At 39.9% G+C, this 20330-nt stretch overlaps 2 protein-coding genes across 8 annotated transcripts in view; one reads left to right on the top strand and one right to left on the bottom strand.

Moving 5' to 3' along the window:
* Window positions 1-16790, bottom strand: part of TEX11 (testis expressed 11) — a 34298-nt gene extending 17508 nt beyond the window's left edge. For 4 of the 7 annotated variants that reach the window (XR_011329500.1, XM_069811338.1, XM_069811341.1 and 1 more), the window contains exons 1-14: window positions 16505-16756; window positions 16193-16401; window positions 13978-14062; window positions 12700-12779; window positions 12161-12241; window positions 11959-12078; window positions 10371-10451; window positions 7743-7828; window positions 6211-6268; window positions 5311-5406; window positions 3651-3732; window positions 1793-1871; window positions 875-1026; window positions 38-123 (exon numbers count right to left, since the gene is read on the bottom strand). Coding sequence is in view for 6 of the 7 variants with exons in the window: in XM_069811338.1 (XP_069667439.1) it covers window positions 38-123; window positions 875-1026; window positions 1793-1871; window positions 3651-3732; window positions 5311-5406; window positions 6211-6268; window positions 7743-7828; window positions 10371-10451; window positions 11959-12078; window positions 12161-12241; window positions 12700-12779; window positions 13978-14062; window positions 16193-16401; window positions 16505-16640 (1431 nt within the window). In the remaining variant the exon portion in view is untranslated. Of the gene's footprint in view, window positions 1-37; window positions 124-874; window positions 1027-1792; window positions 1872-3650; window positions 3733-5310; window positions 5407-6210; window positions 6269-7742; window positions 7829-10370; window positions 10452-11958; window positions 12079-12160; window positions 12242-12699; window positions 12780-13977; window positions 14063-16192; window positions 16402-16504 lie in introns of all 7 variants that reach the window. The other 3 variants (XM_069811335.1, XM_069811336.1, XM_069811337.1) reach the window with 3 other exon arrangements.
* LOC104313426 (nuclear cap-binding protein subunit 2) lies at window positions 16779-19756 on the top strand. The gene is made up of 4 exons (XM_069811342.1): window positions 16779-16946; window positions 17206-17387; window positions 18193-18331; window positions 18995-19756. The coding sequence occupies exons 1-4, from the start codon at window positions 16860-16862 to the stop codon at window positions 19091-19093; spliced, it is 507 nt and encodes a 168-aa protein (XP_069667443.1). The 5' UTR covers window positions 16779-16859; the 3' UTR covers window positions 19094-19756.
* The last annotated feature ends 574 nt before the right edge of the window (window positions 19757-20330 follow it).

The raw sequence follows: 20330 nt of genomic DNA, 5'->3' as shown, positions 1-20330 counted from the left end.
CTGATACAAATAACAACACTACTGTTTGGTCCCAAACCTCATAATGTTTGGCAGCTCTGTCCCACAAGATGATGTGCAGCTGGTTCAAGGCTTCAGGCAACAGCTGCTTCCCAGTATAATGTCCTGAAAAGATACTGCAAATCATCAGTTTACAAGAACTTTTATAAGAAGCACACTGAGAAGCACCTAAGAACTATCTGAGAAAGGCTGTCCCATAGCCTACAACAACAAACACTGACACAGCAATAGGTTCAGCCAGTGTTTCATAGCCTGCTTCTGAAAAAAAAACAAAACAAAAAACCCAAACAAACAAAAAAAACCCAAAACCAAACAAGCAAAAAACCCCCAAAACAGTAGGTAAGAGAATAAATATTTTCATGCTTGAGCAACGTATAAAGGCTCTTGCACCTAGCTTGATGCTACATAAAATACAATCTGATTTCCAGCAGATCTGACAGTCAAAAAATACAGTGCTACAGGTGCAATAGACCTGAAAAATAAACTGTTATTGAGCTGCTCAAACAAGGATATGCACCTGTTTTAATACTGACAAACAAAACCACACTGGGCTGGATGGACAAAGTATTAACATTACACAGAACTTCTTATAAATATTTCTAATCCCACATCTATCAGTCACACCCACTCTACACTAAGAAGAAGGAATTGTTCTAGCAAGTCAATTTAACCCTGAGCTTTATCACAATTGTCATTCATTATGGAAGTTGAGAGTTGCCATGCAAAAGAAACATAAGGGAAAACAGACACAAATAGAAATAAAGATGAGAATAAGCAAAAAAGGTGAAAATCAGAATTCAAGACTAGCCAACTAAATACAGGTTTCAGTAAACAGCAGCAGCAGATGGATACAGACCTATAATAATTTCTTCAACCTTTTGCTTAGCAAGCAGCTCCCTCTTATTCTGCAACAGGAACTCAATGTGGAGCAGGGCAATTTTTCCAAGGTCAGGTGAAGATTCAAATCGTTCAGGAACAGATTTCAGAAAATCAAAACCAACTGATTCCCTATTCATACAGATGCATTTTTAAGAGGCTGCACAAGAAGAGCTGTTAATTTTCCATTCTAAAGAATAACATATTCACACCGTACAGCATGTTTCTCATTAATACTACTGGCACATAATCACGCTGACAAAGTGAGTCAAGGTATGAATTTACAGCAGTTCATCTATTCAGTAGTAACTTCCTATTAGCACATGCTTATTCCACAGTATTCACAAGAGAGTTTATTCCTCACAATGAAAAAGTAAGAATTTACTGCAAGATAGAAGCATATACATTGGTAATCATGATGGAGCATTCAACAGTGCGAAATTTCATGCCTCAATTTATTTTGCAGTAACTTGTTCATCCTTAGATTGTTTTTCACAAGAATGATTCTAGGACTCCAAACTCTCTCATTCTGAGGGTTGGTTAGTTAATATGGAAGAAAGATTTCAGTCAGATAATTCCAGACTCATAAATACATTATTCCAATATATATATTGATAATATATATATTAAAACTACAGAGAGAATTTTAATCATTCCAAAGTAAGGCTACAGCATTCCAAATTGCCACTCAACATTATTTCACACCCTGTTCTGCTGCTGTCATAATCTGTATCACCTTGCTATGGAAAAGAAAGGCTCCCTCTCAAAACTGTTTACCTACCTCTCTGAGTTTTTATTTAAAGTAAAGCATCATTGTACAACAGATTTTATTTTCTTATAAAAGAACACTTACAAAGCCCAAATATTGTGTTCACCCCACTTAGTGATGCTTTCATACCTTCCATGCTCCAGCAGCAGTTTGGCAGTATTCAAACAAAAGTCTAAAGACATCTCATGGTGCAGGAATTCTGCAACAGCTAGACAGAACACAAAGCAGTTGAGATTATATATTCAGTTTAGACCCTTAACTGCTCAATTTACCGTTTACCTCTTACAGCTTCTTTGGAAAAAAAAAAAAAAAACAACCAAAAAAACCCAACCCCACCCTAGTAGTTCTAAAACAAAGGAAGAGTAAAATATGTCTATTGTGCTTTGACTTTCCTTTTGCTGTACAATTAATGTAGTACTACAGAAAGGTGACAGACTGATAGGCCTTGGAATTCTGGTCCTCTGTCTCTTTAAGCAGAAACAGCATAGGCATTAGTAGCAGAAACTTTTGCCTCAAGCTGCTTTCCATCAAAATGTCTCACCCTTAATCCTGCAGGAACCACTTAAGACTGAGGTCAGTGCTCAGCCTGTGTGGTGATATCACATTGCGATGGGAACTACTTAAGCCTAATGCCTTTAGCATCAGCTGTTCAGTTGACTGGTGCTGATAAGTAGGTATCAGTTTTAGATCACTCAGATAAAGTTTAAAAATTGCTAGACTGTACTGGGTGGTTAATAACAAGATTTATACATTCATAGCTTGGATGAGATCAGACAAGGAACACATAGGGACATGACTGTAACAGTTGTTAAAGGAAGCATTTCTAAGGCACCTGTGCACAATACAAGATTTTAGTCAAATGCCTAAAACTTAGCAGGAACCTTCACTCAAAAGACAGAGAAGTTGCAGTGCATGGTCACAACACTTTTCTGCCAGCCATACAAGAGAAGACAGACATCCACTTATTAATAAACTCGCTTGAAAAACTGACTGGAGTCTTAGTGCTACTAAATATAAGCAGAGCGTGTTTTGATAGGCAACACTATAGCTTCACAATTCAAACTGCAGAACAGAAGCCAACTATTGCAATCGTAAGTTTTGAGTAACTGTCCACTTGAAAGCTGACTGAAATTCCCCAGGAGCAATCTGAAGTAGAGTTTCCATTCCTGCTAGTCTGGCAGCATTCAAACCATCCAGCTTTCTGCAAGAAATTCCTCATCTCATCCTACAATTATTTCTCAGAGCATTCATTATACATCTGATGCTTTCCAACCATGAAGATTACAAAGGCTTTCCTCCTTAAGATTTCATTATTTATGGAAATAAATTTCTCCTGATACATTACCCTTCCTATATTGAAGTCCCCCCGAAAACTTTCTTCTCCTCTCATGCCAATAGAAAAATCAGTTCTCTTCAAATGACAAGTTTGACGAATAAGGAGAAAAGAGTTTATATGCCCTAGATAAACTAAAAACTCTGGTAACACAGGTTTATAACACCAGATACTGATCAGCACTTGATGTCTCTTGGCCAAAATCTGCAAAATCACACACAGAGAATAGCAATGTTTCACAAGCCTTTTCTTCTACGCTGACTACATAAGAGATAATCCACCTTCAACCTTTCTGAGTTACCTTAGGCATGTGTCTAAAATGAACCATACCTTTACATTGCTATATTTTCACTGTGTTCATTTCAACAGGCTTCAGAGTCCTCCCCCTCCCCTATTTCCAGCAAGTCTATTTAAATTCTCAACAAAAATAAAATCATGCTGAATTCAAACTTACATTATCACCTGGGTAACTCTTTTGTGAACACTGACTACTATGTCTCACAGTCCAAAACCAGAATGGCATTTAGCTAATGAAGATTCCTCCAAAACACATGAGAAAGAAAAAAAAAATACATCCCTATCTACAATTCAGGCAGTCTTCTTGGATATAGAGTAGTGTGACCTTACTACGAGACCTATACAGAGCTGTGATACCTGAGTTGATATCTTCATCTGATGCTCCACTTTTAAGAAGAATTTTAACTTTCAAAAAAAACCCTGCTGGATGCAAATTCTCCTGCATAATGAAAAACAATACATTACTTGGACAGCTGTTTGTAGAATACAGATCCCGTGAGAATCCAGCACATTAACACAGACAAATAGCAGGAAATCACATACACGCCACTGTATTCTTCAGTTCCATTTTAATGACTGAAGCAATAGGTAATATTTTCTTCTTAAACGCAATGTGCATCTTTATTACTTATTCTTATACTGCCAAAAGACCATGAGGACAATGAAAGCAAGCGATACATGATTCTCATTTTGCTGTGGCCCATTTCTGATACTTTTAAATAGAAGCTGAACAATACTGAATGATAGAAACATTTACTGCTTTTCTATATGTGAACTGGCTGCTTTTCTATGTGTGAATTGGCTGGATTAATTCTCCAGAATTAATATGAGCAGAACTCAAAGTAGCTTATAATAATACAAAATTTAGGACAGAACAACAATGGGAGCAAATGGAAATAACAAAGACTGTATACTACAGCTCTCACTAAAACACTGCACATTTCATACTCTAGAATAAAAATTTTCTTCTATTTTTCCATACCAAAACATAATAAAAAATTATTATAAAAACACTCTCCACCTCAAAAGGTTTTGCAAAAGTAAATACAATAAAAACTGCAGAGGTCTTAGATACTGCAGTAGCATGTTATTTGAATGATTAAAATACACTGCCTTTTATCCTGATCTCACAAATATGTGCATCATCATCTCCAAGTTTTAACAGCATGTAGAAAACTGAATTTGAGCGTTCATTTAAAACAGGACTTTACACTTAAAACTTGTTTTGTATGACACAGCTAATGGAAATTTTAAGATGGCCAACCAAAGACAAATATAAATTCTTCAAATTTAATTTACTCTAACCTGAAAAGATAGAAGCACAAAATTAATTCAAGTCTTTATATGGGAAACAGAATTTTTACAAGAGCAAGAGACCTCACTCTAGTGACTGCTTAGGAGATATATGAACTTTATTCAGGGTAGCTGGTATGTTTATACAGCTCATTTTTCAGGTTCCAGAAGAAATACAGTCATGTTAGTAAAATGCAATAGCTTCATTAGTTGTTTGAAATAAGACTGATGTAGCATGGCTACACAGCTTTCAAAACTGAACGCTGTTTCATGCTTGCTCAAATATTTGTACAGAAAATGAGATGGGTACCCAAAACATACTATGGACATAGCCATTATAACCCAAAGCAAGACAAATGGTCTGGTGCATAAAAAGCCAACTGCTATAAATCTCAGGTGGAGCACATCGTAGTTTATTCTGTCTGTACAGTTTTCATGAACACATGCCAGAGAAATTTTAGTCATATCATTATCAAAGGACCTCACTACTAATAGATATGAGGCAGCAAGACAGCTCTACATCTACATGCAAAGAATTATTTCTCTATAAAAAAGCTGGGAACACCAAAACATACTTATGAGTATGAAAACCAAGGCAAAGCAAACACACCTCTGTCTGATGTCAAGGATAACACACCAGTGATTAATGTGGTCCATATTATTATGTTAATAAATGCTCGAGTTTTGACTACTGCACACCATAAATACAGTAACACATTACTACCTGATTTGCCAAGCTTACAGCTTTCAATGCCTTGTCAAGATACAGATTGCAATCCCACTCAAAATAGGCTGTAGCTAACAATCGCAGCACTTTAGCCTGGAAATAAAAACAAACTGGAAGTTTAAATGCCATCTAAAGAGCAGGAAAAAAAATAGCCACACATGAACATACATATGAATACAAAAGACTTAACAGTTAAGGTCATGAAAAATAAAAGCTCTTTTAGTCAAAGGAATGCCTGCCTGGTATCAGACATATAAAGTGATTGCTCAGTTCTGAAGTATATTCAGTCTTCAGCACTGCAATTCACACAGGACATGAATCAACTAGAGTTCAGAGAACAGAAGAATAGCAAGGAAATCTGGAAAAAAACAGAATGAAAGAAGAAATTGAAGGAACAGGAGGTACAAACTTCACTGAGAGAAAAAAACAAAACACAGAGACACACATGCTAATAGCCTTCAAGTATATAAATGATTTATATAAAGAGGAAGATATTAAAATATTCTCCATATCCACTGTGGGTAGTAAAAGGAGTAACAGGCTTACGAATTAAACAGATGAACATCTATCAGAAATGACACAGATATAACTGATGATGCCTTGAAAGAAGAGAAGGAAGGGAAGAAGAGATGGCCTTTCAGGGCCTACTTCAGCCTTACTTTCTACAATTTAATTTCTGTGAAATAGTACAATCCAAATGTGATTTAAGGGCACCCATCAGTGACTGAACTCTCAGACTGATGCTCATAGCAACTGAACTTGCAACTTTGTCAAACTTCATAGCAGAGGAGGCCAAAGAACCACCGGTCAGGTTTGGCACAGCAGAGGCAGATGATACAGTGGAGTCAGGTTAACAAAATCCTCTTATTTGTGAACAGCAATGTCTCTATTTCTTACCTGCATTTCTTTGCCAACAGAATATTTCATATCCATCTTCCCAATGTCATAACTCTGGCTATCAATGATAAGCAAAAGTTAGAATTAAATGGGATGACAGAGAAAAATTCAGCCAGTCTTCTGATATGTGCAACATTCCTATCCTTTCCCAATTCTTAATCAGTTAGAAACCACATAAATCATACAAACTAATCTCAATAGTCTCTCTTACTAGAGAACAGAAAATTTTGTTTTTCTTTTTAAATCCTCACATTAAAAATTGTACTCGATCACTTTCTTTAACCTATTGCACCACCTTCTGTAACATCTTCTATTCAACCATTTCAGTAGGCTTTACCAGTTTTAACCATAGCGGTTTTGAAGAAGCAAGTGTTCTCATTCTCACCTGACACATAATATAGTCATACACAAAAGTTATACAGGACCGGGTTTCAAGATCACAGCAAATCACATTAACAGAACCTGGGAGTCATGATTCCCCATCCTTTTTCTAAAAGTTAAATGACAGCACAAAGGACCACCCAGGAGAAAACACAGTGGTAATTCCACAAAACCAGATTCAATTGCAAATGCTATGAATGAAGAACTCTTAGAAAGAAAAACAGTAACTGGGCATTTGTTTCCTAACCTAATATATTCTCAGCACAGGGAAATATTAACCCACTAGATGGAGCTACACCTCTTTCTCCAGATAATTATTTGCACTTTGCAAAGGTTTATTTCCTCCTCAAATTTTGTCATCAGGACTCGGTATTTAATTTTCCACAAGAATAAAATATAAAATCATCTCCAAAGCACCAGCTGTAATTAATTCTAAGCATTTCTACAAATCCTCTTTGACAACATATATGACCATAACTATTTTGACTTTCATATGTTGCCATTCATTTTCTTCTGACTATTTAAAAGAAAAAAAAAAAAGAAGAAATAAAAACAAATTTTTTGAGCTGAGGCTGTGACCTTGGCATGAAGATACTCTTCCCAACAGCCTACATTTTTTTCTTCCTTAGTAGTACCACATTACTTATTTGGATCCTACCCAAACCATCTCTAATTACTCCCTTTTCACCTTGATGTTTGTGTCTTTCATCAGTCAAGGACTTGCTCTCAATGAAGCACCTCCTTTATGAGAAATTCAAATACTGTTTAAAACAAATCCATTAAAACCAGTCAGAATTCACCTACTCTTTCCCAAAGTTTTCAAATCCCTTGACTATCATTTATGAACGGCATAAGAACTGGGAACAGCCTCTTCATAAAAATAGTCTCTTTGGAAGAAATGTTTGGCAGAGAAGCTGGAAAGGATACTTTCATTCTAATGACATGAAAATCAATGCGGAATGCAGTCACAAATGTTAGGCAACAGAGTAAGACAGTCACTAACTATCTGCTCAGCTAATTTGGTTCAGCTAAAATCTTGTGTTCTCACTTTTTTAATTAAACCTCTACTTTCCCTTGCTCCCCTCCTGTCCTTCACACATATTTTTACATCTCAAAAGCAGGATTTTATTTTGTTAGCCTTTGCACATTACCTGAGCCAGAAGGAGCTCTGTTCATACCTCTTCCATTCATAGGTTTCCACTCCAAAATTGTAACAGAGGATTGACAGGTAACAGGTCTACAATAAAAGACTTCTGCTTCTATAATGTTCTTGTAGAAACATCATTAGATCTATGGCGCTCCAGTCTCACGTTCTTTAAAATGCATTTTACTTTAAAGATATATCCACTGTTATCACTTCTGACCTTATACAAGGGGATATTGAACATGACTCAAATGGAATCATAATTGTGTGGGAAAGTGAAGAATTATTAACCAGTCCAGGACATGCAAAACAGCAGGATTCTTGAAACACATGAGCTAGAACAGTTCTTTAAGAAATCATGCTGAAAGCACTAGAACTGTGTCAAGTAAACAATAAAAACTAAAACTTGAGAAGAAAAACTGGAATACTACAACTTCATTTTTTAAAATTACAAAAAAATTTTACATAGTTAAGTGATGAGAACTCTACCTCTTCAACAGTAGGCTTCTTCCCAGCATGCCTCTTTTGAGGTTAGAAAAAGGATCACGCACATTACAAGTTTTAGGAGAAAACTGGTTTTGAATGCTTGGTTATTCAGAGCACTGTTTTTTTCTGCTTTATCAGTCAGCCCTGACAATGTCTGTTCATAACAACTTGTCTTTCCTTTGAAATGATTTGCAGCTGTCATATGTCATCCAAAGAGACAGAAAAGTAATTTTATATGCTAACAGGCTGCCAATATTTACATCCATTCTGCCTCTGCAGTAGCTTTCTTTTCCAAGTACAGATGATGTTTCTTGCAAGCAACTAGAGATTTCAAATCCTTAGGCAAGAATGAGAGAGGTAGCACAACATCTTGCTTCAAATTTACGTTGATCTCATTGCAATCCAGAGACAGCAGCACAGATTCAGTATGCATGAACCAAAAAAACGATCACTCTCAGATGTGAAACCCTTATTTTTCTTAAGTTCCTTTGCGAACATTTTCTTTCCAGAACAGAAAGTTTGCTGTATTGAGAGGGTTTCATGCAAAGTGTTTAGCATAATGCTGTAGGCATACTGTGGCATACCCTAGTCATTTACTTGCATACTTGGAAAAGAAGTATTTCAAAGGATAACTATAATAATATTTCAGTGAATGATTGTGTTCCAGGAATCAAGCGTAACAATAAATATCCCCATATACCTGGCACCTCTCTGAATAACAAGTGTTATGAACAATTCTGGCATGCCACCCTGTACAGCAAGAGTTCCCAGTTATGGTTCATAGACCACTGATGACCCACAAGCTGCAAATCCTCTCCAGCTGATCTGTGGTACCATACATTACCATAATGCAACATCTCCTTGTGATACTCTGCAAGTTCTCTCTGGTACAATGGGAGCCTGGAATAGTTAAGGACTGACGGCTACCTAGTGATCCAAAAGTTTCAAAGTCACTCAGCAATCCCTAGCTCTTTCCTTTTTTCTCACTCTTTGAATACCACTCTTTAAACCAGAAGTAAATTGTATCTCTCATGATCAGAAACCTTTTCCTTGTCTGCATCAGTGCTCCTGGTTTGTGAAGAGTATTCATCATGAGAAGTTTAATATTATTTAATGGAGGAGTTTAAGCGGAAAGCATGAAATTCATTAAAAATGAAATGAGGAACAGTAATGCAAAGATCCCAGTGAGCATTCTCAACAATTCACAGTGAGCAGTTCGGCTCTTATGATTCAAATCAAAGCTAGACCCCTGCAACTGACTTAGGCACTCAGATGCACTGAACAAGGCCTGCAGATCATAAAAACCAATTTAAAATTGGTTGGAGTTTAATTGGTTAAAAACCCAATTAAACTCCAACCATATTTCCTGTATTTCCCTTTCAGAATTCACATCAACCCTTTTGAATTTTATTACCTGTACCACAGAGACAGGAACAAAATGTTTCCTAAATATTGGGAAAACAGTAAAGTAAGCAAATTAAAATAAATGTAGGGAAGTTTATTCTGATATAAACATATTAGACTTTTATCTTTGCAAACAAAGAACTAGCCTGCATATGCTAGAGTTTGTTTTCTCTGGACATTGTTCTGTGACACAAGAACTACAAAAAACACAATTTAGTGCAATGGGAAGCCTCCATTCATAGCTCTACAGCTTCATGAAGATGAAGATTAGTACTGAGGGTAGTGACAGACTGGCATATCAAAAACTTAGTAAGTCAGCTCTTCTCTTGTCCCATCTGTTTCCAGACAAAAGTTCACATGAGTACAACTAAAGCAGCAATATACAAGATCAAGATGTAATATGTAGCTGGTTCTGTAGAAGAGTAGGGGGCATATTCAGTTAGAAATCTTTTTGCCTTGCTTGCTGATTTGTCTTTGCTCATTCTTTAAGAAGAGTTTATCATTCTATTTCAAATGATAAACTATGAGAAACAAGAAAAAAAACCCCAAACTTTGAAGAAAAAAACTGCTGTTTTCATGCAAAATTTTTAGTAAGAAAATCTCAAAGAAGCAACCAAGCACAGAAGAGATACACAGCTCAGAATACTTTTCAAAATGTTACACGGCATATGTCATTCTTTAACTTAGAGAGAGGAAAGCAGATTTTCAAAGTTTGGAGTGATAAAGAAGGGATGATTTTACTTACCTCTTTTGGCAATTTCATCAACATATCTTTGCAGCGCTGCATGCACATCACTGCTTTCTGAAAATCCCCTTGAGCAACTGCCTAAGAAAGCAGTAGAGCATGCCAACAAACTGTTACTGAGCAACTTGTTTTTAAAATTCATTAAAAGACTGATTCTCTAAAAGAGGACTTGGGTTTTTCACACTCAGTAAAGCTAGGTTTGGGATTAGATATCTGTCCTTACACTGCTACAATAATTCTGTGTATTTCTATATATTGCCAGATGATAAAGACATCCAGAAAAACACTGCAGTCCTTAGGTAGTGTGAAAAGGCCAGATGCATGGGACAAGTTAATTCAGATGTTAAGATGATACAACAGTTCAGCAAATCTTAAACCTCCTCTCCAATAATTTAAGGTCCTCTTTTGTCTCCATGATTAAATTAAAAATTTTGGCCACTGCTTCGGCCTGTTCAGGGAAGCTCTTGAAAATTTTGGAGATAGTACTCCCCTTCCAGATACTGAGATCAGTGGTGTTATCAACAAATACAGGCAACTACATTTTCTCATATTTATAGTTATATGTCTGTAATAGTCTATAGCATTGATAAAGTACTCAGAAACTTCAGTCAGGCACACTAATGCCTCACAAAACTTAGAATTTCTAAATTACATACTTCAAATTATTGTAATTGGTGTTGTTGATCCCCTAGAAAACCTTTAGCACTTTTTCAGACTTCTTTCATATTGTGCTAGGCTTTTTTTTTTTTTTTGTAATTATCACCATGACTTTTACTTCATTGTATGATGCCAGAGGTTGAGACTTTAAAAAAAATATCAAATGCCATGGAACTCACTATTTCCAGACCTTATAATTTCATACTGATTCTCCCACTGTTTAAAGCCTTTATATGTGGAAAGCAGGATATATGAAGCCATGGAAGAGACGGTATTCACGTATAGAAAGATCTTTGTCTGACAGCATATAATATTAATAGCTTTGATGATGTTCATGAATTTGCAGAGTCATGAAAGTTTTAAGTCCCAGAAGACTTTACACATGTGGCTTATAACATCTACTTGTTAGATACGAACCTGAGCCATCTGCAGCCATGACAAATACTACCTTCATATACTTTCAACCAGCCTAGCTGCAAATCCTAGTGCAGTATGATGAGCATTTCAAAGTGCCTAGTCTTATTGTGTACCTGTTACACGAATGCAGTTTGGGGGACCTAGGCTCTACACTAGCCCTATCGCCCTTCTTCAGTGAAGCACAGGACACCTTTGGAACTGACGCATTTATGATTCAGAAAGGCAGCTGTTTGTTTTATAAACAGCCATGCTAGCCAAATCATAGAGCAACAAATCTGAACTAGAAGATATAAACATCACAGCAGAAATGACTGTGATAAATTAGGCAAATTAAAAATCATTAAATGATTGCAACACTGAATGCAAACACAAGATCTACTATCTCACATCTAAGCAAAGAAAATACATCCTTCAGCAAGTCCTCAATGCCAAGCATTCATACATCTAACAACTGGGTCAGAGTTTCCCTCTATACCTTTAGTGACTTATAAGGTAAACTGGGAAGAACACATACTGATTCAGCCTGATAAGAGAGTACTTTGAAGAGGTTCTTCTCCACATCAGCTTTGTGCACATGGATATCTGCTTCACCATCGCTCCCTTTAAGTAACTTCGCATACAGTTTTTCTATACTCTGGAAAACAAAGCGTAGGCATCGCCCATGGAACTTACAAATAGGTGTGTTTATAAGAAATTAGAACTGGAAAAGAACTTACACTCATGGCAATCTCTAGAAATCCATCAGCAAGATCAGCTTTTCCAATATCTATCCATCCTTTCCCAGTTTTCATAGACATCTGAAGGAGAAAATGAAAGTTTTTCGTGAAAATATAGTCACTTTCAAGAAAGGCAATGTTCGATCTCATCTCTTTGATGCACATATCTAATGTAGGGGAACGGTATTTCAGCTCTTCAATTTCTGACAAGCACCTCTCATGTCTGAAGTCCTTAACGCTTAGATGCAGCATGAGACTTACAGTGCTCTACTAGATAATAATGTAAGATACTGAAATAAATGAATATGCTCCTCATATAACATTTTACCATATGACAAAGATGTGATGTTTACTACACTGTCTGGAAATTCCTAACTGCACTGGCTCAGCAAGGTATCCCTGTGATAACACAGGTCCCCCTTCAGCGTGTGTATTCCACAGAACTACAGGTATATTTCACTCCCTTTCCAAAGCAAAGAGTTTAAAGGTTTCCCTTGGTGATCAACTGTACTTCATTGCTCACCCACCATTAGCCTTACCAAAATCTGTCTTCGAATAGTTCCCTCCGGAGGATCACTGCCTTCACAAAGGCACACCAGTCTGCAAGCAACAAACCGTACTGCAAGAAAACAGTGCAGACATTCCTAAGTTCCATTTTCTTTTTTTTTTTTTAAGAAAGTCAGACCCTGCCATATCTGAAAGACTGCTTGCCATTTTAAATTATAAGAGAGAAAAATTTGACAACTTCAGGAGTCAAAGCAGTCTGAATTTTAGCCAAGCTGCTTAAAACTGCATTTCAGGCAGTAAGAAAACAAAACATACTCTCATCAAAATACCTATTAAACACTTTAGAGAGAGTTTAAGTTAAATACATGGTATTCAAAGACTTAATTACATTGCAGGTGCTTACAGTAACATGTCTTGAGAGCCTCAAAATAGCCTTCAGCGAAACAGGGAAATGAAGTTTAATATCTTTACATTTTCAAAGTAAAAAGCAAAAATATTTTCAGGCCTTCCTTATACATCAGGGATGGAAAAGACACCACTTAATGTATTTAAAATAGCCTCTCCCTGGCCCTTCAGCTGTGATACAAGATCTGAGAACATTACACTCTACAATTACTACTTATTTTCTGTAAACTTACCCTTTTCCCTTTACCTGATATAATTTATATCATGCAGATTATACATAATTTTGACTATAATCCCTCAAGACAAAAATGTAGGCCAGATATTGCAATCCTGCAGAACCACATAAAGAACAGGTTGAGGGAAAAGACAAAAAGCTCACTTCTGCTTTATCCCAGCCCTGCTCCTGGCTCCAAGCAAACCCACCAGCTGTGTACCTGGCTAAAGCAGGGAAGTACAAAGAGAATTTAGAGTTTTTCTGTATGTAAACATTGATGAGATAGTTACATTAAAGGAAACAATCTCACTTGATATAAATTAAGTGACCAACAGTCTAAAATTTACATCTATGTTATTTCCACACATTTCTAGACTAAAAACATAGCATTAGAAAGCAAATTACAGCTTCCTTTGGTCACATCACCTCTTTACTGATGCTCTGGCACGGAAAGGGGGAGTGATAATAACGCCTACAGTGATTCTGTGTCACAAGGAGACTACTGTTACACCAGGATGCTCCTTCCTGAACTGTTTATACAAGCCCAGCTGTATATTTTCCTCTGTCTGCACCCCATCTACAAAGATCCAAACAAATCTACAGCGCTGTGTATATGCCTGTCAGCAGAGAGTTTTTCCTTTTCGTGCTACAGCACACAACACACATAAGAAGGTACAGAACACATACGTACGTTTAGCTCTTTGCTCATCATTGACAATGGAACCTGTGTGTTTGGTCACAGTCCAGTTCCACAGGCTTACTGCATCCTCTTCAACCTGAGCAGGAGAATTCCATTAGATTTAATTTTGTCCTGGATTTGGGTCGCATTGAAATTTACTTCTGGAAAAGGAACTGTCTTTCATGTGTATCACAATAATGACCTGTCCACATATTTGTGCAACTTCCTTTTACACTCGAGTCAAAGGAGTGAGTTTTCCATGAAACTGTTACATGATCCCACAGGGAGATCTGGGATAGTGACCTGAAAACAGGCATGCTGAATGGACCACATCGCATTTTTTCAGCTAAAAGTACGGATCATTCCTTTCTATAGATCCATCATTTCAGAAGAATTATAAGCAGCTGGCAGGAAGCACATACTCTTTTCGTAAGTATATGTCATAAGATATATTCACTCTTATAAAGACTATTTCACATCTTCTAAAACCATGAGAGCACTTCTATGACGAAGCAAGATAATAAAGAACATGACTGTGTAAAGCCAAGGCTGACAAGACCTAAAGCTAAAATGAACTAATTAATCATATGACCAATTGCACACATGCGTCATACCATCCATCAGTGCCTTCAGCTCCAATTTGAAATTATGCATAATGGCAAATTCTGCAAGTGGTGGACTTAAAAAACATTCAAATATGTTCCTAAACAAATCCCATTATCTGCCATATTTCTGAAATGTCCTAACCTATGCTTCCATCAAGTCCTTTTCCAAATTTAGCAAAACGTGACCTCACTTACCCTACCCATCTGGGATGAAGTTTTCTTAAAAACACTCAGATACAAAATTTGTGCAACAGCACATCACCATATCCAAAATACAACGGATTCACTGGCAGCCTTCAGAATACATTATGTACATTTTAAACAGACGTTGAAAAATTTGAAGGGATTGGAAAAGAGCTGTAAGAATTGTATCAAGTTTGAAAACATATCTATAATAAGGCTTCACTTCTTTTGCCTATCAAAAAGAAAACTAAATAGCTCAATTACTTTAAATACCTACTTCAGGAAACTTCTGATATTAGCAACAAAGAACAAAGGCTACTGACTACATACACTTGCTGAAAAGATGATGCAGTCCTACATAAAGGCAATAAGCTCCCTTAACAACCCACCTTTAAGGGTTGCACTTTCCATCACTTCAAATCCTAGTTTCCATGGCAGATCTTGCCTACAGATGTGCTCTTGCCTAACCAGGAGACATTTTATAGCCCCTTTTATTGAAAAGATCAATTACAAATTAATGATTTCTCCTTTCTTTAGAAATATTTTAGCCCAACTGATTCAGGAAGAACTGAAGGATACCAGTTTTATGCTCCTGTATTTCTTTACAGACTGCACTAAGCATACTTCCTGTTGTGACACTTGCTAACCTATCTTGCGCCTTGTCAAAAATTTACAACTTTCAAAATTAGTCTTCCTTAGGTGATAATCACTATGTGTTAAATCCCTCTTCAAAATGTAATTCTGGAGGAAAAGGTTGTGCGATATCTCAGCTGGTCTTGTTTTTATTCCAGATTCATATATTACTCCTCAGACTTTTTTTTGAAAAAGGCCTTTTAGAGTAGACGTTTACCACTTTTTAAGTACTCCTCTAGAAAAAATACACAGAAGGAAAAAAACTAAAATTAAAAACATTATAAACAACAACCTAATTGACTTTCATAACGTATGAAAATGAGTACTTCCCACTCTAATATTATGCACTGAGTTTACCAGGCAGTTAAAATTACATGCTTGTTTTCTTCTTCTTCCTCAAGTATCTACTGTCATTATCGGAATCCATGTACAGGATGAGAAGGACCTCTTCTCTGACCCAGTACCAAACTTTTAATGCATCAGCACCCTGTGCTTGCATATTTACTTGACATTAGAATTAGATACTAGAAAACTGAAATAATAAAAACCTGAACATCACTAAAGATACCAGTAACTCTTCCCATTATGATGCACACTTCTACATTTAGGATCAACATTTTGCACTGACTCTTAAAATGTAAGATTTTCCACTTTATTTTGGACTTTCATGCTATTGGGTTGAAAGATGAAAAAATAAACTATTTTCTTTACATTCCAATAACGCTAGAGGTAAACGTTTAGCTTCACTGCATTAGATGGGAAGCAAGAGCACATCTCACAGAGCTGCAGGAACCGCAGCCGCCAACCTGGGCGAGCGTAGCCCTGTGGCGTGAAGCACACGAAAGCCCCATTTCTTCAGACGGGCTGGAGAGGGACGCCGGGCCGGGAGGCCGGGGCTCCACCTCAGCCGCGCTCCCATCCTCCTCAGAGATGCTCCCCGCCGCCTGGAAGAGCTCCTCGGTGAGGGCGGCGATGCGGGACAGGGCCTCCTCCTTCAGCAGCTCCCGCACCAGCCCTGTAAGACAGGACGAGAGGAAGGCGTGAGATACAGCCCAGCAGCAGGCGGCGGATCCCAGGCGCTCATGGGAAAGGGAACCCTCGCCCGCGGCAGGCGGTACCTTGCACCGCCGCCAGCCGCGCCCCCACCATGGCCGCCACAACCCCACCCGCACACCGTGACGAGACCGGCAGGGACGGAAAGGCGCCGCTGCGCATGCGCGCCGACCGCCCCGCGCGCACGCCGCCGCGGAGCATGCTGGGCCCGGCGCCACGGCCGCGCCGAACCCTGCGTTGCCGGCGGCTCCGCGCGTCGATTGGCTGTCCGGGGCTATCGCCCCGCCTCCCCGCCCCGAGCGACAGGCGCCGGGGCCAGTCGGACGGCGCGGCGGACCGTTTGCCCCGCTTGCCGTCCGGTGGGCGCCGCGGCGCTTCTGGAAGGATCCCGGGAGCAGGGCCCGGCCGGGCAGAGGCGAGATGTCGGGGCTGCTTCACACCACGCTGAGCGGGCTCAACAGCGACTCCTACTGCGAGATCAGCCAGTACCGCGACCAGCACTTCCGGGTGCGCCCGGCGGCCGGGCCCGAGGCGCGGGGGTGAGGGCGGCGGGGCCCGAGGCCGCGGAGCCCGGCCGGGGCGGGGAGGAGGGCGGGCTGGAGCAGCGCCTGAGGAGGAGGGCTGTTGCCGGGGCAAGGCCGTGCGAGGAGCCGGCGAGCGGGAGGGCACCGCATCTCCGGGGCGGCGGGAGGTTCCCGCCGGGGCCTGGCGACGGAAGCAGGGCGGCAGGCGTGCTCACCCTGCTGCGTGCTCCCTCTGCCCTCAGGGTAGCAGGCAGCTGCAGGAGAAATCCCTGAAAATTTCCTCTACGCTGTATGTTGGCAACTTGTCCTTCTACACCACCGAGGAGCAGATCCAGGAGCTCTTCTCCAAATGCGGAGACGTCAAGAGGATTGTCATGGGGTTGGACAAGATCAAGAAGACCCCCTGTGGCTTTTGCTTTGTCGAGTATCCTTTCTGGTTCCCTGCCACTGTCAGCGCATATGTGGTTGCCACTTTTAGTTCATCTTTGCACAGCAAGCTTAGTTGTACTGCTGTTGAAAACCTGAAAAGCAGTGATAGTCAAATGCTTTCTACCAGGTGCTTCCCTTCCAACCTTGCTACTTCCCCACCATCTTAATTGAGAGACAGATTGTACAGCGGTGCCATGGGTGAAAAGTGCTACCACTGCTGTACTTTCTGGAGTTGGCCGAGAGCTGCTTTAATTTGTTCATTTCTTTAGTTATTTTAGGGCCAAAATGAAAACTGTTACAATCATGGCCAGAGCACATGTTCACTTTCTTACCTTAACTTTACACCTGAATGAAGTAGCAGAATAAGCCATGGCGGTATTCCCAAGCACAGGGTACACGCTTGTACAAGTTGTACTGTGAGCTGTCTTTGCAAACTCCTGTGAGGCCTGCCCCTCTTGTTCAAATTCAGTCAAGTTTATGTAGTATAAAAAGGCATATTACAGATTTCTTGCCCTTAGCAAGGCTTTAATGTGTTTGTTTCATCTGCTTGTGAAATAAGTGATCCAAAGCTACTTCTTGTCTGTGCAGGTACTAACATTAAAGTTCAGAATCCTTTCTGAGTGGGAGCTGGTTTAGCTTGGATTTATATAAGCAGTTTTTGATCCCATGGAGAAAAGCAGGAAGAGTAGAAAAGGCTGGAAGGCAGGGGTTTTCTGCTTCTCAAATAAAATAGTTCTCTTTTTTATTTTCCCTGTACCCAACAAGATAGCACACATAGTTCTCCTTATAGTATGCTTCAGATACTACACAAGAGCAGACGCTGAACACGCAATGCGATTTATCAATGGTACACGACTAGATGACCGCATCATTCGAACTGACTGGGATGCAGGGTTTAAGGAGGGGCGACAGTATGGAAGAGGAAAGACTGGAGGACAGGTAATGGCAATACCAGTTCATACCTTGAATTTGATCCCCTTAAGACTGTGTACTGTTTTGCTAGTTTTGTCTCATGCAGAACAATGTGCAGACTGTAAAGACCCGATAATGAACTTCAGCCACTCCCAGGTTGTTTTGGTAACTGATGTCTGGCGTTAAAAGCTAGAAATAGAACTTAAGGCCATTTCTGTCTAGGACTCCAAACTTCCTGCAATGCAAGCAGAATGTTCCCTAATCCAAGCTAGTACTCTTAAAATGATGCAGAATTTGAATGGAGGGGGACAGCATAGCTGCTAGGCCAATCTCATAACGCAGCATTTTGCCCCAGTGCGAAGGTGAGGTTCCTTTGCAGATTCTGAGGGTGGAGGGGAGACAACATTCTGGCAATTCAGAAAGCTGGACTGCAAAGCTGAATCAAAATATTTTGGGCTCTTCTTTGCTTCTTGTCTAAAAAGACTTCAGCCATCAGATATATCCTCAGTTGTCATTTTCACCACCATTACCACCTTTTTGGTGGATTATTTGAAGAGATTTCAAATGAGTCAAAATGCTTCTAATCTGAACTTCAGTTCCCCACCAACTGAGCAGGGAGGGGATGATGATTCTGAAGCCTAGCATGAGACAGTGCAGGGTACTAATATCTGTGTTACTGCTGTGCCCCAGGTGCGAGATGAGTACCGGACAGACTACGATGTGGGAAGAGGTGGCTTTGGCAAGATCATTCAGATGCAGAAGGCAAATCATCAGCCTGCAATCTATTAATTGCCTCATGCGTCCTAGCTCATAGAGGGCTCTGTCCTTCCAGAGCTAGCCCTGTTCTCGCATTTTGGATTGGGGTAGGGAGTGAGATCCAAGTTCCAGCAAAAGGTGACCCTCCTTAGACTGTGGATATACATGTATTCATTCCCCCTTCCTTCTGGGCTAGAGAGGATGTTCTGTGCTGATACAGGGCAACAAGGGAAAAAAATGGACAGCTCTGCAGGATTCTGGGTAAGAAGAAATGCAGTATGTCACACACACCTTGTGCTATGACATACTCTTTATGTTGCAGCTAAGCAGGTGGCTTCCTCCAAGCTGCGACTGCAGCCACGGTTGCTCTCAAATGGAACTTCTTAAAAGCTTACCATCGTCGGAGCCCTCCAGGTGCCTGGGCATCTTGTGGGGATGCACAAGAGATTCAGGTTTCCAATTTACAACCTCATCTGCTTACAAAGCAGTACCACTGTTTGGATGAGAGAAGTGGAACAAGGTCTTACAGTCCACTTGGAGGTGCTTGTCTGCACATCTAGCCCTTGGGTTGGTCGGGGCCTGCAGAGCATTTCTTTTTATGATGCCCCCAGTGCTGCCTGGCTTTTCAGATCCTCACTGTTCGACGTGATTTTGTTAAAATTTCTTTTAATTTTTTAAATAAACAGTTGTATTGGGTCTGGCTGAGATGGAGTTAATTTTTCCCCTAGCTGCCCTTGTAGTGCTGTGCTTTGTATTGGTAGTTAGAAAGGTGTTGATAACACTGGTGTTTTGGCTACTGCTGAGCAGTGCTCCCATGGCATCAGGGCTGTCTCTCCAATGTTTCCCCCCCTCCCCCAGTAGGCTGGGGGTGGGCAAGATCCTGGGGGGGGACAGAGCCAGGACAGCTGATCCAAACTGACCAAAGGGAATTTCCATACCATATGACATCCGCTTAGCAATAAAAGCTAAGAGAAAGGGGTGGCAGGGGGTGGGGGGGAGGCATTCATTATTATGATGTTTGTCTTCTGGAGCAACCACTCTGCTCACTTAAAGCTCTACTTCCTGGGAAGTGGCTGGACATCACCTGCTGATGGGAAGTAGAGAATAAATCTTTTGTTTTCCCTTGCTTCTACGCACAGCTTTGCTTTTGCTTTATTAAACTGCCTTTATCTTGACCCATGAGTTCTTTTCCATCTTATTTACTGCCCCCCATCCTGCTGAGGAGGGGAGTGATAGAGCGGCTTGGTGGGCACCTGGCATCCAGCCAAGG

This window comes from Haliaeetus albicilla, chromosome 23 (genome assembly GCF_947461875.1).
Source record: "Haliaeetus albicilla chromosome 23, bHalAlb1.1, whole genome shotgun sequence".
Taxonomy (NCBI): Eukaryota; Metazoa; Chordata; class Aves; order Accipitriformes; family Accipitridae; genus Haliaeetus; species Haliaeetus albicilla.
The sequence above is the reverse complement of the archived record's forward strand: the minus strand, read 5'-3'. Positions and strand labels throughout refer to the sequence as shown.